Source organism: Phaethon lepturus, unplaced genomic scaffold (genome assembly GCF_000687285.1).
Source record: "Phaethon lepturus isolate BGI_N335 unplaced genomic scaffold, ASM68728v1 scaffold8846, whole genome shotgun sequence".
Classification (NCBI taxonomy): domain Eukaryota; kingdom Metazoa; phylum Chordata; class Aves; order Phaethontiformes; family Phaethontidae; genus Phaethon; species Phaethon lepturus.
The window spans coordinates 91,020-111,647 of record NW_010548315.1 but is presented as its reverse complement, the minus strand read 5'-3'; the positions used below and the strand labels follow the sequence as shown (position 1 = coordinate 111,647).

The 20,628-nt window shown below is 35.9% G+C and overlaps 2 protein-coding genes across 2 annotated transcripts in view; one reads left to right on the top strand and one right to left on the bottom strand.

Annotated features, from left to right (window-relative positions):
* The window catches only part of RYR3 (ryanodine receptor 3), a gene marked incomplete at its 5' end in the record, with an annotated part of 148,768 nt that extends 137,097 nt beyond the window's left edge, over positions 1 to 11,671 (top strand). Inside the window, 10 exon segments of the mRNA XM_010289925.1 lie at positions 278 to 320; positions 883 to 1,010; positions 1,875 to 1,935; positions 2,964 to 3,110; positions 4,901 to 5,035; positions 7,065 to 7,221; positions 8,335 to 8,399; positions 8,511 to 8,611; positions 10,276 to 10,327; positions 11,150 to 11,671. Coding sequence (XP_010288227.1) covers positions 278 to 320; positions 883 to 1,010; positions 1,875 to 1,935; positions 2,964 to 3,110; positions 4,901 to 5,035; positions 7,065 to 7,221; positions 8,335 to 8,399; positions 8,511 to 8,611; positions 10,276 to 10,327; positions 11,150 to 11,245 — 985 coding nt within the window.
* Positions 11,672 to 12,488: 817 nt separating this feature from the next.
* The window catches only part of AVEN (apoptosis, caspase activation inhibitor), a gene marked incomplete at its 5' end in the record, with an annotated part of 78,290 nt that continues 70,150 nt past the window's right edge, over positions 12,489 to 20,628 (bottom strand). Inside the window, 4 exon segments of the mRNA XM_010289924.1 lie at positions 12,489 to 12,611; positions 13,778 to 14,134; positions 15,678 to 15,776; positions 19,474 to 19,544. Of these exon segments, the coding sequence (XP_010288226.1) occupies positions 12,489 to 12,611; positions 13,778 to 14,134; positions 15,678 to 15,776; positions 19,474 to 19,544 (650 nt within the window).

Here is a 20,628-nt window from a genome sequence, read left to right as displayed (position 1 = left end):
TTTTGTAGGCAGTCATTTTTGTGGATGTGCAAAAGAAAAGGGGGGGGGGGGGGGAGGTGATATTGCAGTGAATGATGATTCATAACAGAAGTTGTCCACATGAAAAGAAATTGTTCTCATAATTCGAAGTGCAGTGTGTGAGTGAATGAAATTGTACCAGAATTTGCAGTGATCAGGAATATGGTATTTTCTTTTTTTTCTTTTTCTCTTTTTCTTTTACTTTTTCTCCCCCCTAACAAGTTAAATAACTTGAAATATCTTTGCCTTATCTATATAGGTCCTTTCCTAACAATTACTGGGACAAATTTGTAAAACGGAAGGTAGGCTTTTAATATTTCTATTATGTTAGTCATAGCAATAATTGATGATTCAGTTAATTTGGATACCTATGTGTAATATACATCTGTACACAGAAATATACAAATAATTGAGAATTTAAATTTGGTTTGTGGAAGTCATTGTTGTGGTAAATGTCTCGGTGAACAGGCAGCTGCAGTGCAGGTGGCAGGAGGGAGAAAGACAGAAGGCTGTGGTTTCCTTCCCAGGCTCAGGCATTCGAAATAACTTTGTGCTGTCAATCAGCCACACAGGTCTAATTTACAGTCATTGTCATCTTAAGGATACAAAGCCCCCTCATCCCCCTAAAGAAAGAAAAACATGCCAGCTTAAATGATGGCAAATTATACATAAACTTTCAGATAATAGCCTCTAATGCTTCTATTTTTCTTTTTTCATGCTCCCCCCACCTGGCTTCCTGGGAGTTCTGACTGTTCTAGCAGTGTTAATAGCAAAAGACTTTTTTTTTTTAAATTTCGGCTTACAGTAGGGTGAATGTCACGGAAGTCTTTCTCTGAGCAAAAGCTTTTCTTCTTCCATTTTTAGGTTATTAACAAGTATGGAGACTTGTATGGAGCAGAGCGCATAGCAGAACTTCTGGGTTTGGACAAAAGTGCCCTTGATTTTAGTCCAGTGGAAGAGAGCGAACCAGAAGAGGCATCTCTTGTATCATGGTATGACTTCTGAACCTCACAGCAAATTATATGACGGCATAACTTCACCGTCAAAGATAAAAATGGATTTTATATGGAAACTGTAGTGATGTTTTCCTCGTCATGGAAAATTCAAGTGGAGAAGTCTTCCTAGTGTGGAAGTAAAATAAAAAAGGTTTTTGTTTGTTCTAAAACATACTTACACCTGTGTTATAAAAGTCAGAAAAAAAAAAAAACACGAGTTGATACTGACAGATATAGTTGGGCACTCTTTTATTTTAAATAATAATCAATGCAGCAATTAAAAGTTCTTTAACTGTTACAACACGGTTAGGTTATAATCCCAAAGACAGAAAAAGTATTGAAAACAAATATCTAGATGCCAGGTATGTAGAAAAAAATATCAGAGATGTTTTCCTGACTTAATCCATCAGTGAAGATGAGAGTTTTGAAAGTATCCGATTCCCAAATTATTTAGGTTCCTGCAAGAGTTTGGATTCCTTGATAGTTAAGACACACAAGAACAAGGATTTCAGTTCACAGTTCGACAGAACATTTATCTCTTGAATTCAAGCAATTTGGGTTCCACACTTCACTACTTATAACACACATTTTAAATTTTTATATGTCTGGAATACAGCAGTATCGCTCCTACTGAATTTTTCCCACCAGTTTCATTGGTTTACAAACCATGTATGGGTGCTTAGAGTTAATGAACACTCTGAAAAATGAAGCACCTACATCATTCAAAAAATAAACAGCTAATGTATATCACCACCTTCAGCAAACAAATATGAAGTGCCAAACCTAGTTTGTTGTTTTTACTTACAGAATTCAGTGCTTAATTTTTACATTGATGTATTTCAAAAATTTTGTATTTCCTAGGTTAAGCTCCATTGATACAAAGTACCACATTTGGAAGCTCGGTGTTGTTTTCACTGATAATGTGAGTATGTTAGCCTGGAATAATATGCTTTGATTTACTCTAAACATGATTGTATGTCATCCACCAAACATACACATAATATTGCATTACAGAGCCACTTTAAAATAGTTTTTTTGTGTCTTGTGTTGTAGTAAATTGCTTTAATTTATGTTAGAATTTTCTTTTTGATTCCAAAGGGCAATATGCACCTCCTTACCATTAATACAGTGTCAGCATTTTGGAATTTAATGGTACATTCATTTAATTTTGTAGAAAACAATCTAGCAAGCAAAGGTGTCTTTTTCTAAAATCAAGCACAGTCTACAGAAAGTTATCCTTTTTTATTCTTGAATCATCTGTTTGACATGGTTGCTTAATTCTTTTCTTTCATCCTTTCTCCTTTGAAAGGAACACGCTTATATTAACATTCCTTTTCTTGTGATTCCTCTTTTTGCACCCTCTTGAGCATTCCCAAACAAACAAGAAGGCCAAGGTGAATCAAGAAGTATAAATTCCTTGTGCACTAAAAGCACACTGAGGCGTTGTTCTTCAAGAAGAGCTTTCACATCAACGTGACTTCATGTTCACTGCTTCTTAAAAGAATAAGCTGTGTTATGTGCCTTAGGTTTTCTGGGTGTGCAGGCTGACGTGGTCTGAGACTTAAACGAAGTGTCTCAAGAGTACAATGCATTTTCTGTCCTCCAGAATCATTATTAAAATTTAAAGTACTGTGTAACAAGCTCCCCAACCAAAAAAGTTTTTAGGTAACATCTATGCTGAAGACAGCATTTAAATACCTTAAGACAGAGGTCTCATTAGCATAACTAAGCAATAAACACTTCTTAAATGAACAGTGGAGAGGACAAGAGACAGAGTAAGACAGTCATTTTGAACGTATCGAAGTATTACATTCAGACTGTGATTCAAATCAGATGATGATAGTATTACTTTATTTCGTACCTTGAGTGACTAAAAGCAAGCTGTATTCTGGATCCAGTAATGCACATTAACACCTGCTAACGTTCTGCCACTTCTCACTTCCTTTGCAGTCGTTTTTATACTTAGCTTGGTACACGACTATGTCTATCCTTGGGCACTACAACAACTTTTTCTTCGCTGCTCATCTGCTGGATATTGCTATGGGTTTCAAGACATTGCGAACCATTTTGTCTTCAGTTACTCACAATGGCAAACAGGTTAGTGCTAATATTACGATATTATAGTCATCTATACTCAGAGTGATGATAGCTAAAAAAGTTTTGTACACAATAGAAAAATGCATCATTTTAGAAAAATACAAGAACATGAATTATGACCTAACCAGCTTCTTCTCTAAGCTCAGTGATGAACTGATTGGTGATAACTTAGAAGAATTCACAATCTGCTACAGTAGTAATAATGATCTGGGCACTGAGATTTCAATACTTGACTAGTAAGAATGTGCTTACAGATGTGGGCATTCTGCTTTGTGGAATATATTTATATGTCACTTCATCATGCAAAAATCAATTAATAAAATCTACTTCCAAAACAAATTGTTGAAACTTATGCAGGGAGTCATTCTCTAATCTCTAGAGGCTCTGTGTTCCAGCTAGCATACCAAAGCCAAGCCAAAGCCAAGCTTTTCACTAACACACTTTTTAACTTACATTTAAGAAATTTAACAGATCTTCCCCAAAATTTAATTTCAAACAAACATATACTTCTGAAATGCAGTAACATATGTTCTAAGCCCACTCTTACATTCAAAAACATCTAAGAGTGTTTTGGAACATGTCTAATGTTTTGGAAGAGGCATAAGAACATCCCCTTAGCTTAACTCTGATATAGCCTTTGTGTTTCCTTAATCCTTTCTTTAAGCAGAAACTGACCAATGGAAGTTTCTTCCCTTACCAAGAAAGGAAATTTCTAAAATAGTACATATGAAGAATACTTTCAGTATCATTGCACAAACAAACGACATCTCTGGTTTTATCCCCTTAATTTTCCTCCATGATGACCAAAGTCATATTACTGTTCATTTAATGATTGATTGGTATATTTTCTTTATGAGATTTTTCTAAATGTAATACGGAAAACTGAGCACAATTGACAAAACTGTTCCAACTCAGGACCACAGCTTTTAGTATCCATTCTTAAAAACTGAAGATTAGTTTTTCTAATCCTGTTGCTTTTCTTGTTAGTAGATTTGACAACTGAAAGACAGCTGCAGATTTTTCTATAGAAATGTTCACTTTGGGAGTGTACTTACAGATCCACGGAAAGTGATAAACTGATGATCAGCTCGTTGTTCAATACTCTTACATTTCTTTTAGATGATTAATACCAGTTGTTGCACTTTTTAAAACATGTAGCCTTCAGTAACTCCTCTCCAGAACTACATCTTCCAATGCCAACTCCAACAAACAGTATAATCTAGTCTTATCAGCTGCTAAACTTTTTCACCTAAGGATTTTATTTGCTTAAAATCAGGACCTGGAAATTACTTACTCTTTGGTTATCTAAAACAATTTTCTACCCACTTTAGCAAAGCCCTATAACCTTTGGAACAAAGAACAGACTATGATAAGTCATAGTAAGTCGCAGCTGAAATTATTTATCAAGTTACCTAAAGAGGTTTATTTTTTATAATTTAATTGTCACTATATATCCAGTTTTTCAAGTCACTAGAATTTCACTTTTAAATTAAATAGTGGGAGCATTGCTTCAGTGACATATAGTGTGCATGCACATATAGCTCAGAAAGATGGAAACTATTTCATTTTTCCCTTTGATTTTCACATGAGAGCAGGGTAAAGGAACACCTCTACACTGATCCAGGCAACAGCGAGACCTCAGAGCGATCATAACTGCAATCTTTAGTTTCCTTATTGGGAGATAGACAATATGATACATTTTCAATACTGAAGGCCATACAGTGAGCTAGCATCTCTCTTCTGACAGAATGAAACTGAAACCTGCTCTCCTGTCATGTCTCCATACGCAGCTTGTGCTCACCGTGGGACTCCTTGCTGTAGTAGTGTATCTTTACACTGTTGTGGCCTTCAACTTCTTCCGCAAATTCTACAACAAGAGTGAAGATGAAGATGAACCAGACATGAAATGTGATGACATGATGACGGTAACTAAAATATCACTAACATGCTTCAAATTTCATCTTGAATTTCCAACAGGATACGCAAGATAAAATGAGAGGGAAGGAGGGATGTTTTTGTTTTTAAATCCATAGGTCTCTCCTCCTTACTATATGTCATTTTGAAAATGTGAACAGTCTTGAAATTCCCTCTGCATTGTCCAGTGGTCTAAACTCATAGTGGATAGATGACACTCACTAGTATAGGAAGATATTCTGGATTTTTCTCCTAAACACAGTGGCATATGATTTGCTGCAAGTCTTTTACATGTGAAGATGGCAAACCATCTTGGCAAACCAAGTATATGGAAGAAATTTCATGACAAACTGGTCAACCCTGCAAAAAACAGCTGTGGTGTTGCAGCACGAATAAGCCCAATTTTTTCCCAATGTTTGCAAGCTTGTCCTATCCTTATTTAGGTTATATGAAGTATATGAAGTTATTAGCACTGGTTACAAAACCCTGCTCCAAACTGCTTACAATTAGTAATTTAGTCACAAAGTAAGAAGTCAAGGGTGAGTAGAGAGGGGAGAAATGAAAACTTGTTACAGGTGATAATCTAATGATACTAATTTCTCTTCTGATTTCCACCTGTTGCCACAGAATGTTATTTCTGTCATGTTAAAAGATACTCTAAAAATACATGTTATGGTATGAAGAGGATTTGATTTTCTTACTGTGTAAGAAAACAGCACAAATTCAAGTATTAAAAATGTAATATTCTGAGTTTGTGGCCAGCTCATTTCTTCCATGGAATAGTCACTCTCTGCCCTGTGTTATATGCTAAAGATAGAATAAAATACCTCAGAACAGAGGTGTGTCATAGACTTCACAAAATGATCTTCCCTATTCTTAAACTCTCTTTCAAACACTCAGTGCAAGTCAGATGTGCAAATGACAGAAATGATAAATAATACTGCTTGGGCAGTTTTCAATGTATCCCTCTGGATACAAGGGTCTGGTCATAAAATATATGTAGGAGTAGTTTGAGTAACGAAACTACGTTATATTTTAAACCCCTCTAACAAGTGAGGTAAATCAATTCCAAGGTACATTTTTAAGTATGATTAAACTAGTACCAGCATCTTATGTCAACGCTAAAGTTGCATTATAAAAATGGATGTATAATTCTGTGGAGTGTTTGCTTATGAAAGACCGGTTTTGTCAGGTTTTATGATGATTATTTAACACCAGCATTGCTGTCTGAGGTGACTTTAGAACACCAGCTGGGCTTAGAGATTTCCATTGGTTTTAACACACATTGTGTGACTGAAGGTGGTTTACAAAATTCTGTAGCTGATTCATAGAGGAACATCAGTAGTATATTGCTCCAGCAGATTTCATTTTAATATACTTACATAACTTAAATACTGAGATTTTTAAAGATTTTTCTATGAAGATCTACACGTTCAAAAAATACGACACACGTTTTTCTAAAGCAATTTCTTCTGCATCAAGCTGAACACAGGCTATGTTTCCCAGATCATAAACAATTTACAATATACTAAACCAGACATCTAGTATTGCAAAATCAAATTACCCAGACGCCACCTAAACACAGATAGATCTACCGGTTGTGAATATGTCACTATTTATTTTATGGCAATATTTGCCAACATTTCTAAACTCCATTATAAGACTTTAAAATATGTCCTCTGCTTACTCAGAGCAAGCTAGAAACCTTAGGAATTAATATAAAGGGTAGAATGTAGTTGAATACAGTAATAAATACCAGAAAAATGCCCCCAAAATGGTCTTGGTCTGTAAGACCTACGGAGTGAGGAGAGGGTAACCACTGATGCTGACTCTTAGTATTTGAAGATGTAATCACATTAGTGAAGACAATAACAGATTTTTGGTGCAATGTGTGTGATATAGGAGGAATGGTATTACGTGTCCTTTGTTACTGTAACTTGTGAAGAGAAGTAGCAGAGCAGAATGATTTAAAAGAAAGAAACCCAACAAAACAGAATAATTAATGGTAAATATATATATAATTTTCCACTCTTTTTTTAGTGTTACCTGTTCCATATGTATGTGGGTGTAAGAGCTGGTGGTGGCATTGGAGATGAAATTGAGGATCCTGCTGGAGACCCTTATGAAATGTATCGAATTGTCTTTGACATCACATTTTTCTTCTTTGTCATTGTTATCCTACTGGCCATTATTCAAGGTACCGTCACTTACCTTAGTAGACTGTTAGAATTTAGTTTACTTAAGTTCTGCAACGCATTTAAACCACATTTATGTTTGAGGTAAATTTAGCAATAGACTTATTTCTGAGCTTACAAAATCATTAATTATGAAAGTAATAATTTTATAATTAATTCATAAATAATGCATTGTCCCAAGTACTACACAGAGACGAAGCACGAGAAACACAACTTACCTGGTTACAGTGTTTATGAACACTTTGACAACTACCCGGCAATGACGCAGCTTGCGCAGCATCACTGTTCTTCCTATGATAGCCATTTAAACTTCGAGAGCCTTGCTGCAGACATTCTTCACACCTTTAGTTTTGAACCACCACAGCTGGCTGGGGAATGGAGGCTTTCCCCTTGGAAAGGGGAAATGACATGGAGAAAGTCACCATAGCCACATCCCCATTTCCTCCTTTCTTTAGAGGTTGATTTGGAGTTTTAATTGTTTTGCAGTTGTGGTTTACAGAGAGCGAGACCTCTCTTCAATGACTGTCGGTATTCAACACTCATTGTCTAAACTAACCTAAGGCTGTTAGGAAAAAACACTGTTTTATGGCAGTCTGCTGGCAAAGAAAAAATACAATACATCTATTCTGAGAAAGAGAGATGAATGTCACAATCCTTAAAATGATCCAACTCTATTCTTAGTATGTTGGAAGTGGAGAAATAATGCTTCAAATGTGAAATGCATCACAAACTGGTCAGGGAGCCTGTGGGAGCAGAGTTGGTTTTGTTGAACAAAAGTCAGGATACAAGAGTTCCATGGGAAGGAGAATGAAAACAAAATTCTGTCATGGGAACAAAAGAGGTGAGATTACGGAAGCTCATATTGACCAAAATATAAGTACTGACACGCCTTTCCACTCTCAAGATTGTACTTCTATGTAAGAGAAATTCTTACTGCTAGGAGGGCAGTGTAAACAAATGTTAGATGTCTGGAAAGTGATAGATTGTAACTTGCATTGTTCAACCTAGACACAAGTACGCTAAACTCCAAAGACAGTGGAGATGTCTGACGGACATTACTTGAAATACAAATATTGCCAAGTACTGAAGTGTTGCTACTTTTCCATTTGAAATAGGTCTAATTATTGATGCTTTTGGTGAACTAAGAGACCAGCAAGAACAAGTGAGAGAAGATATGGAGGTATGAGTAGGCACATTACATTTTTCATTACTCTTAGTCATTTAGATTGTTACCAGTTAAAATAGCGTCTTTGAGTTAAAATTCATTTGTAACCACAACCTGTGTTTCCAGACCAAATGTTTTATTTGTGGAATTGGCAATGACTATTTTGACACAACCCCACATGGCTTTGAAACACACACTTTGCAAGAACACAACTTGGCAAACTATCTGTAAGTATATTTTACTACTGGAAACTATCTGTAAGTATATTTTACTACTGGAATTAGGATAGAGAGACCTTCCAGCTCGAGAGTAATTTAGGTGCACACATTGCTGACAATCCTAAAGGAGAATTCTGTAGAACTAAGGAATATCGCCATTTCTTTCTGGTCTCACCTCTTCTGATCTGCTGGTTATCTTTAAAGCACTCACCTTACACATGAGCTACCATAGTGGAATGAGACCTGAAGGCACACCAACTCCTTATTCCTCTGCAAAGAAACCCAGATATGTGGAATAATAGGGAACAACAGTTAGTAAGTTGCTTTACTTTTTGAATGTTTAATTGTCACTTCTGGGGGCTTGGTAACCTTAATGAGACCATTGAAAATCAGCCTCAGTTTGACAACTTTAAAAAAAAAAAGCCCACAAACAAAAAAAAAGGCATTTATGGAAGATTCCTGAAAGGTAAGCTACAAAAAATAACGTACAAGTCTGATCCTTAGTTCTTTAGCGATAACGCAGCTTTCCAAAACCTGACAGCAATCAGGAGTTGTATGTATTTAGGCTATTGCGCAGAGTCCCAAGACAGTGTTCTTCTACTTTCATTAGTAAATAGAGCAGGTCAAAGAGGATATTACAAAAGTTAATCTGGTGGCATTAGTTACTCATACAACAATGATACTCACATGAGCATTGTGCTAGCAGAACCAAAGGAGCTGAACTGGTGGTATCTTAAAGAAGTCTGGCTTTGGAATAATGCATCTGAACTTTTTAAATTAAGGAAAAAAAAAAAAGCATGCCTCCTGGAGTGGAGGCTCCATTATTCCTTGCATAGCAACCGACACTGCAAAATCAATGCACGTTACTTTTGTGAGGCAAATTTCCATTAACATCCATAGTTTTACCAGTCTACAACCTCCAAACTCTTCTTACTATATTCAATTGCTTAATTGGTGTATGAGAACCTGTAATTCACAGTAAATTAAAAATTGTCATTATTTCCTTAATATTAGAGTATATAGTGAACAATCTTTCTAACCAGGTTGTCCTTTAATTAGACAAATGTTAAAGTCAGTATACATGCCTTTCTTTACAATGAAAGCACATACCAAGTTTAATTCCAAACGCACGGCATCACAAGTGGCTAACCAAGAGCTGTCTTACATATACAGAGACCATTGTTAGTACTGTACAGCCCTGCTAACCAGTTCAAGCTCTCCACGTTTGAGTGAGCGCAGGTAGCTGGGCATAGTCTAAGCTTATGAGCAGAACGGCACGAGTGCTTGGAACTTGGTGCAGATGAGTATCATCTGCCACACTTCTAACTGCTTGCACAGTAGCCATAGTAACTTCTTCCATGGCGAGATGTTGGAGCATGTGTGTATATAAGAAAGAGTAGGCATATGCCCAATTCAGGTAGTGCTTCTAGCACTGAAGTGAAGAAAATGCTAACCCACATTTTTGCACTTCTACAGATTTTACATCTGTTGGCACTTCCACAGGAGAAGTGCTGGAGGATAGATTTTTCTCCTTTAACATAAGCAATTTAGGCACCTAGCAACATCATTACTTTGCTGGTTAGCATAATCTCTCTCACATACCCCAGTCTAGGAGAGGTTAGGCAGAGATGTTACATTTTCTGCATTAATACCCCCTCCTGTGCTTATTTCAGGTTCTTTTTAATGTATCTCATTAACAAGGATGAAACTGAGCATACTGGCCAGGTAAGTACAATTTTTTTTTTCCTTAATATTACCTTTCAACATTTTTAAGTTCTTCAGCCTTGTAGCTGTGTACCACCAGGTGGAACTGACGTACCACCAAGGAGTGGAGACGATGCCACCCTCCCTGAATTCTTCTGCCAGTTAAAGAAAAGGAAGGGTTAAAAAAAAGGGAGAGGGTGGGCTGCAGCAGTGTGCTATTCTACACAGCACTGAACTCCATCAGAAGTCACTTACCAGTAATCTTACTGTCATCTTCTCTCTGAAATGAAACCTGAATTTTTGGGGAATAAACTACAGCTAGTATATTTTAGTCGTTAAGCTACTATATTTATAGTCTAAATCCATATATATAGATAGATTGGTATATGGATGTGTGTATGTTTAGTATTGTTAGGTCCTAAATGTAAAGAAATAAGAAAATAAATAGGATTTAATTACGTCTTGTTTCAAATAAGAAGCTGTTAGGCAAACACTACAAAAGTAAAGTAAAGTACCTCATACTTCAATGTTTTCCAAGCAAACTAAAACACATTTTATACATATAGATTGTGTACAGGTTTGCTCTGATGTAACCAAACTGATCCATTTTAACACTTACACAGTTTTTCTAATAGAGCTTAAATTTCAGTAGTACCGAATCAAGAAAAGTGCAGAACAGTACTTCTACAGATGTTCTTGAGTTATGATCTTCTGAGTTTCAATGTCTTCACTGTTCTACTCCATGGTAATAAGAGTTATAGTTAAATAGGTTATTGTTAAATGTTTATCTACAGCACTAAGTGCAAGGTGTCTGTTAAATTAAATACTCTTTATCATTTTCAGGAGTCATTTGTGTGGAAGATGTACCAGGAAAGATGTTGGGATTTCTTCCCAGCAGGGGACTGTTTCCGGAAACAGTATGAGGATCAACTTGGCTAATGTGACAAAAGAAATTATTTATTCTTGAACTCTTCAGATCCAGTATAAAAAAAACCCTTTTCTTCTCATGGTGTAATTTCACAGCTTGTATTTGCTTTAAACATCTTTAAACTTCAAGACATACAGAAAATTTGACACTTATTTCATAGGCTTTTTGTACCTACCACATATTAAAATTCCAACAAAAGACCTGTTTCATTGCAAAAGAGAAAACTATGCCAGATTAACTTAAGCCTTCCAGTTCAAACGCAGTCTGAAATTATAACAACTTTTTAACCATAGCGTTAACCTAGTGTTTGGCAGTACAGCTGAAAGGGCTAAAAGGTGTCTTAATTGCACAACATCAGACATTTAAGAACTTTAACATCAGAGGCCATGTCTCAGAAAAAATATTTTAACTGCTGTCCAGTTTTCCCCCTAGGATTTGCTAGTGAATGTATTAAGATACAGCTTGAAAAGCTTTAAACAGTTTAAAAGAAAACATTTTCAAATACTTTGTCAACCTTGAAACATAAGTGCCTTAAAACCTCTGTAGACATAGCTATGCAAACTTTTTATTTATGTTAGTGTTCTAGATGAACAGATCCATTACCAGTATTGCTTTTCTGTCTTTCTGTATGAAATTGCACTTGAAGTTTGTTTATATACTACCTTCAATAACAGCTTATTAGATGCTGCTGTTAAATGACATACACTGTATCAAAATGAATACAGTTTAAATCTTAGGCCAAAATAAAACAATGCTCTATGGTCACCTGCAAGTAGAAGCTGCTAGAATTATGCATTTTTTTCTTCTAATAAAAAGCACCCACTGCAATAAAGTATTATAAACCAAATATTACCTTTGCTGTCGTCCTTCTCATTTTTCTTCTCATTTTCAATATGGAGATGCGGCGTGAAGATGGCAACTTAAACACAGAGGTATTCATTGCTCATTCAAAGCTTTATTTTAAGGACTACATACAGCAAGTACAAGGTGAAATAACTGTTCTCTTAGTGTGCTGTAGCCTGCATCTTTAGCAAAGAAAACTAATTTCATCACAAATTTTAGACCTTTCTAAGACTGTTAGTCTTAGACAATTTTCAATCATATCTATATGAATTTTGATTGCAAAGAAAACTGGGCATCCGGCATGCTGAACAAAGTGAAACAGGTGAAGGAAAAAACAAGGAGAAAAAGGAAGATTCAGCTTTCTACTTAACATTTGCTATATTCAGTTATTCACATAAGAAACTTCGAGCTTCAGGAAATCATGCTGTCCAGCCAATCTTCAAGCTCTTCCTCAGTAACATTTTTAGATGTACTTTGCTGTTGCTGTGACGCTGTACTCTTCTCTTCAGGCACATCTAGTTTTAACGGGTCTAGAAAAGTGAAACAAACAGAAAGACTTGAAAATCTGGAAACACTTCCATACCAGGTTTTTGTCCCAGATCATTTTGCTTTTTAATGCACAACTGACTATTTAAACACAATCTCTCTTTCTTGAAGAATAGCGAGTCATATTCCAAAAGTAGTAGCAACAATTAAAAAGAGGCAGCTTAATAAGCTCAACCAGAGCAATGTGGCTTCCATCTGATTCAAGGGGGGCAGGGCCTGGTCTGCAGCAGACACTTGTCCCTACTGCGATCTGTTGGCAATCCTGTCCGACGCAGACTTGACTTCAGGAGAGGAGCAGGCGGCCACAACAGCAGATTGATCATTATTACAGCATGGTATGATTCCATATTCTGATGGCATTGTTTTTTTAAGGGATTTTACACTGTGCCTTGGAGTGGAAAGCCCAACACACCACTGAAACGAACGAGCATTTCAAGATTGTCTTCAGCAAGAAGGCTACATCCTACATGTTCAACCATCTTGGACTTAATTTCTCAGACAGCAAGAAAATCATATGCAAGAAATCAGAGATGCTACAAATTCTTTTACAGCATTGTGGACTGAGGAGGAGCAGCAAACCATCTCCATCAGAACTAACAAACAGTAGTATAACCTCTAGGAATGCAAACAAAAGAAAGGGTTTGCCCATTTTTCTGAAATATGAACATGTTTCTGTGTGTTTTGTTTCCATCCTAAACTTAATTTTGTAAAATCAATGCTAGTAAAGTTCAAAAACAGCATTTATAACAAGCTACCAGAAAGAGCTGTCAATTCTTCTGTATACTATCAGCACAGTGAACTAAGGGCTGATAATCGTACATAAAAACATTATTTTATCTTCCTCACACTAAAATTCTCTAGCAGTACATTTTTTCCATTTAAAATTTTGCTGACTCATAGACCAATGGTGGTCTGCAGAAGAATTACTCTTAATGCTTAAAATGAACTGACAATGATGAAACCTTGGTTCAGTGGGGAGTTAAAAGGAACAAACTGGTCAGAACACGGATAAAGATAACGGCCAGATCAATGAAATGCATTATGACAGAGATGATGACAGCAGTACTGTTGATGGGCTAATCAAGAATTCAAAATGACCACCAAAACAGAGAGCAATGGAAATGAACTAAGGGCATGCTGGGGAGAAGAGAAATTTCCCTACAATCTGTTTTCAGATCTTTCTCAGCTGGTATGTTGTAGGATAATGCACCTGACACAGCTCTGTTTTCTGTATCAATGGGAGCGTCTAGATTTAGGAGAAGATCTAGTTCTTCATCCAAATGGTCAGTCTCTTGCTTTGATAGCGGATGGGCTCTCTGAAATTGCTCTGCTGCACTTGCCCTAGGACCATTTTTACTTCTAGGCTCTGATGGAGCAACAGAATCACCAACATGATGGGAGACCAACACTGTTTCACTTTGAGCCAGAGACTGTCGGAACAGAAGCTCTCTCCTCTTGCCATCTTCAATATTTTTAGGTTTCATCTGTGGGAGCTCTAGAGGCGTTGATGCCTAAGAGTAAAAGAATGGACTTTAGTCTTTCTAGTCATTAACTCCATTTTTACTATTCTGTCTAATTTGGATTGTAATTCATGCTTCCTACATTAACTCTACCCTGGCTGAAACTAGGACAATAACTTAAGAAGGTACAATGAATTTCAACATAATTGAATTCAGATGTAAAATTAAACAAGTTACCTTGATGGTACTTGTACAGAAACAACTACAAAATCCTTTTATCCCTTATTATGAGACTGTATACTAAATGACCAGGTTCCATAGTTTCACAAATACTTCCTGGACAGTTACTTTAATTCTTCTCTAATGAAATCCCATCAATACTCTGATTTTTTTGAATGACTGAAGTCAGAATTTAACTAAAAATTTTATCTCATGTTAGGCCTTCCCTCCAAAATTCCAGTCCTGAAAGCAAAGCAAACCATATTATAGGTCGCTAAAAATCATTTAGCAAAAGTTGTAGTATATAGCTGTTTATTTTGACAAATGGAACCAAATCACAAAACATTATTATCAAAAAGTGAAACAAGAAATGGCAAGTCATTCTTTAACCGTGGAACACAGATTCTGCTTTCATCAGGATGCCCTGGCATTAACAACACTGCAGCATATCTAATGACCACATCACTGGTCAGAATGACAAGACAAAGATTAAATGTCGTAACACACCTTTTATAACCCTGATAAACATCATGACTAGAACTCTTAAAAAGAAATTTGTATGTGAAAGTAACATTTATTTGCAGGTTCCCTTAGACATCACATCTGGGGACATAAATTTGAGTTCCCTTAAAAAAGAACATGGTTGTGTCAAGTCACAGAAGCACTCCATGCAACTCCAAGTACAAGTAAAATTTCTTCTAAAAGGGTCATGTTTCTTTTTCCATGCTTGAGCAAATGGTTATTTTTGTAAGATTCTTTTTTCTTATATTTAAGTCTAGTTGGAACTTTTGCCCTTACATTGGTATTTATTGGTATTTTCTTTTTCACAGCCTAAAGTAACATTTTTTCCTAATATTCTGTTGCTTTTTTTTTTTTTTCCTCACCAAAGCATAAATGACATTTTCTTCACCTGTTTGGTTGACAGTTCTACCTGTTATAACACAGATATAAGTTTAATTCATGGACTAAACATTTATGTTGCTATTAACTATGTAGAAGAGTAAATCACAATTAAATAATTAACAGGAAAGAATATGAAAGCACTTTCAAAATTTTGGTACAAGTTTTTAACAGCTGCTAAAAAGAGAAGCAAATACAAAAACAGTGCAATCATTCCATGTCAAACGCTCCGATGCCTGACTTCAGATCTCATGTGATGCGTATCGAAGCCTTTTGTTTAAAGTCAACAGGATAAAAAGTACTGATAGCGGCGTATCCTGCATTACATGCCATTTGACACGCCAGTGTCAAGAAATGTATTTACTTGTAAAATACATTCTACTTATGTTTGAAGACCAAGTTTAAAGTAATCATTCTTGCATAGATTGTTTCACTTAGAATATTTGCATTTTCTTGTGAAAATTCACAGCATTACCTGCACAAGTTCAGCAGCTACATTCAACCTCAGATGTAGAGGCAGTTCCTGCAGGGCCTGGACCAAAGACTGGCAGTCAACAGAAAGTGCAGATGATAACTGAAATATAATTCAACACACAGTATGCTTGTATTAAAAAAAAAATGAACTAGTAATGACTTTAATCTATTACATTCCCCTGCTCCACACATTCAAATAATGTGAAGAACAATCTAATGAAATACAGCAATTCAGAGTTTTAAATTACACATGTAACCACGCAGTTTGGCTAAATTACCATATAGACACCTACAATGCAAACAATCAAAGGTTTAAAAACAGAGGATGACATTTTAAACAAGATATAACTGAAATGCTCCTTGGGCAATGCCTTGAAAACCCAAAGCAGGAAATAGTTCTGCAAGTTGACAATGTCATAAGAGGCTTTTCCAACTGAAACATCTTCTAATCTGTGAAGCTTTCTATGCTGTGGGAATCACCAGTCTTTACTGACTTGCTAGTGTTTTCTAAGCAATCAAACCATGTAGCTTCTGCGTAGCTCTGTTTTTAGTGCCTAAACAACATGGCCCTTTTTATATTTCCCCATCTTTTAAAATGTTGTTTCGATGCTTACAAAAGCAACAAACTAGAGTTACGTACACTTCTAAAATTATATTCAAGAAAGATACTCTCCTGCTGCCTACTTGCTTAAAAGGTGGAACTGTCTTTTATTAATGTGACAGGTATTGAAGTTTCCTTTTCTCTTGACCCCCTTTTTTTGGCTGTAAAGTATTAAAAACAAAATTTACACAAAATAGACCAGCAATATTTCATGTTTTTACAGAACACCTGGACTTTGGTAGACTTAAACAGATTTCGAGCTCACAGTACAGCAGAACATTGAGCACATTCGTCATCAATGAAAAAGGTAATTTGATATCCATCACATCATTTAAAATCTGACAACAAAATGCTTAAGTTCAGTCTATACTCTCATTTTCATGGAAGCAGAGAAGCTGCTTCTAAATCTAGCTTTGAGAAAAAAAAAATTGTCCCTCTCAATATGGTATAGACTGAGACAGACATTTAGAAGGGCAAATACTCATAATTTAGGAGTGTTTTGTGCCATATGGTAAGAGATTTGTCGAAGGACACTGCTCCCAAAAGCCAGCCAACTGAATGGCTTTTGACACCGGCAAGAATGAACATCAAAGACATAGTGTTTTCCAATAGCATATTCATAAAATTAAAATAAATTTTAAAAAGAACCAATTCAGTTGGTTTAAGAGTTTCTTGTATCCAAATTCTGGTTCTGGTATCCAGTAATGAGAGTAAAAGGACCAAACAACTTGATTATCCGATGGTTAGAATTTTTCTTCTTTACTAACAACTTCATTTTACAATGGATTAGTGGTCACCAAAGATGATTCACTAGTACAAGTAACCTCAAAAAGTCTTCAACAAACAACTCTTGCTGCCCAGCAATGAACTAGAACTTCAGAAAACCCAGTTCTTTTGACAGATATTGAAGATCAAACGTGGCTTCTGCACATTTGCAAAGGACCAGGAAATCATATTAATCTGGTAACATAAAAAACTGTATAAAGTCAAGTATCATTGAATAATGCTTAAGTGCATTTGGGAAGAACTAAGTACACTTGCAAAAAGATTAATGGGAATGAACATTGCGAATGAAGGTGAAAATGGAGACAGGGAACTCTTCCTGGAAAGGCTGAGGATGAAGGCAAAAAGCAATTTGTAGAAATAGCGTAATGGAAGAAGGCATTCAATATCCAAGGAGAGGTTTCACTGAAAGTGATGTTTGAATAACAAAGGGATCAAAGCAGTATTTAATAAATTATAAACACTTCACAGCACATATAGTTATTTGTTCAAGAAAATAAGTAGAAGCATACTTTGTTGCTGGAATTGCCATTTTTAATTGAAAAATCCAAATTACTATTAACTTTTTATTTTTAAATTGCAGACTACATTCTGAAATATTTTTATTGCATGTTATCAATATACAATAAAGCAAATCCAGATCTACTTTTTGTAACAATGAATGATAATATTCCTAATAAACTGAAAATTCGTTATTGGTGATGTCACTGTAACATTTCCATTCCACATTTGAAACTGATGCTTTGCCATTGCTTTCTACAAATAATAGGGAATGGAAAATATCTAGTCATTCTGCAATGATTTTTATGCCTTTTCTGCTTAATTTTGTTCCATCATAATCACTTGACTTTGTTTACAATTCTCTAATCTTGTACATAACGTATAGACAGGCAAAGAACTAGAAACAGGTGAGCTAAGAGGCAAAGGCAAGGAATTTGGCAAAGTGGATCTAGGATGAAAATTAGACCTGGATCCAGCTTTCAGGGAAAAGAAAGATGGGCCAGAAACAAAAATGAGATAACAGGCTGAAGACTAGAGACAATGTGAAAAATTAGATAATGCTATGAAACCTGGGCCAGGACTCTGGACTAAAATAAGACATCAAAGGAAGGATAATGGTGACTAGTGCAGTAAACTATTTCAAACTGACATACTAACAGTGAAAAACAAGAAACAGTTGGAAACAACATCTCTGGATAGTGCAGGACAAATGACTACAGTTTGGAAGGGACAGAGGCAGAAGAATGTGCCTACTACAGCACACTTCAAAATGAGGGAGAGCGTGGGACCGGCTCCAAAACTGTGCAGTCTCGTCACTGGCAGCCAGAAGAATATTTGTGAAATCCACTGGCAACGTGTAACTTCACTCTGCTCACAACAGCTTTTGCCATTAAGAAATTAATTAGTATGTTCAAATCACCTAAATGCTATAATGACAAGCCTACAAGGAAATTATGAAGAAATTAATATTCTGGATAGTGACATCCTGCACACTAGGAGCAGGAGGAGCTGGTAAGAAACAACACACACAGTCACTGAAAGACTCTATCCCACTGAACAAACATATGATGGTTTAAACCAATGCTGTACGTGGTTTTATTTCCTCATTTTAATTTGACGCTGCAACTTTAATGTACCTTTAAATATCACTTCGCAGGGAATAATTATTGTCAATATTTTAGGAAATAAATGGCAAACTTTTAAAATCTGAATACATCCATAGTTTTCAAGCAACACTCAAGCACAGTTTTGTAGCAGTTTTAAGAAAAGCTTGGAAGACAAAAGCATTTATCTTGCAATAATTTAGCTGATTTACGTGAGGAAGGCAGCTGCAGAGATTATGATACTTTCCAGTACCCTGATACAGAAAACGGCAGACTCCTATTGCTTTGCCCCTTTTTATTCCAGCACAAAGAATCGGCATGCTAATAATTTAAAACCTACTTGGATCCATAGTCATTTCTGGAGGTGAAGTTTCAACCACAGAATATGAACTGTTAATTTGAAAGAACCAGAACAAGCTTCATAGTCAAATGTATGAATATACTCATATAGGTTTTGTTATAGTCATTTTAATAAACTATTTTCTCTTGAATAGAGCTGAAAAAGGAAGGCTGACTTAACACATCAGTAAAGCAAAGTGAGAGTCCCTTATTTTCCCTTCACTGGATGGATTTGCTCGTTCTTTTCTTCCAAGGTTACTTAAAAACCTAGCCTGCTGCTTTGATTAGTCTTCAATAGAAAAAAGGACAAGACCCAAGAGCCTCCAGCATGAGAGTCAAATGAATAAAAATATACAGAATAAAGAGTGCTATTACTGTATTAAACAATTTGTTGCTGAAAGCACAACTGCCTAGGTATTCTGTGCCGGGTGATTATCCATACAAACTCATTTGAATGACAATTCTGTTACCTGCTTATGGCATATGTTTTCTCTATCCCATTCTTTCTCATCAGCAAATCGGAACTGTGTAAATGAATCTCCTACAGAAAAGAAATAAAAAAGTTATTTATTTTTTAAAAAAATAACAAGCTCTCTCCAAAGTTCCCAACCCTACAGAAGTAAATTCAATCAATAAACATCATGTCTTCAAGAAATTTGCATTTAATTTTAATGCTGCTTGCATTCACAATATTAAACTTCTTTAAGACAATATAGAAAGATCTTTTAATCTCTTATTTGGAAAGCAATACTGAAAAAGGCACAACAAATTCAAAACTGAATGAGGAGATGCAAGGTACCATTTCAACATGCAAGACTTTCATTGAGAAGTTTGATTTGGACAACATACTAGGAATATGTACAGTATTTACAGAGTGCATTTTTTCTGAACAGCTTTGAATGTGCTGTAGATAGACCTTCTCTGATATCACCATGAAATCTCTCTTAAAATGGATTATAAATGTCCTAAAAATCAGTTTGTACAGGCCAAGTAAAGACTTTTGTTATCCGGTAGCTAAATTGTCCAGTCTCTCTCTTCCTTGAACTAGTTCCTACTCCAGCATATCATTAAAAAAAGGCACTGAACCCCAAACTCCAGTTCATATGCATAAGGGACTGGATTAGAAGAAACCTTAAATAGGCCTAATTAAACTACATATGTAACCTTAGTTACAGGATCTTCTAACCTCCTACCACATTCCTCCAAGACAGTAGGAACTTCTTACTATAGGGGGGCTCGGGTTATTATTTTCCTTTTAGATGTGATATTTCTATTGCCGTAATGTGCTGGGTTGCAAAAGTCAGTCCTATAAATTAATTCACTGAAAAACCACACAAGAACTCCAGGAACTCAAGGAAATTAGAAAGGTCTGTGACAGAGGAAACATAAAAGGTTAGGGTTGCCAAGATAATGGCGAGAGGTCTAGAGTAATAGAAAGCAAAGATGTTGCTGATGCAGAGTGTGGGGCATACACCACCTTAGAGCATGCAGTTTGAGAACAAATAGTTGTTTCAGGAGTTCCATTGGAAAAAAAACGCTGTTGAATTATTGTGTGGAGATGAAATTTGAGAACTGCAGATCACCTGTAAGTCACTAGGATTTAGTCCAGCAGTTGGTTGAGAAGC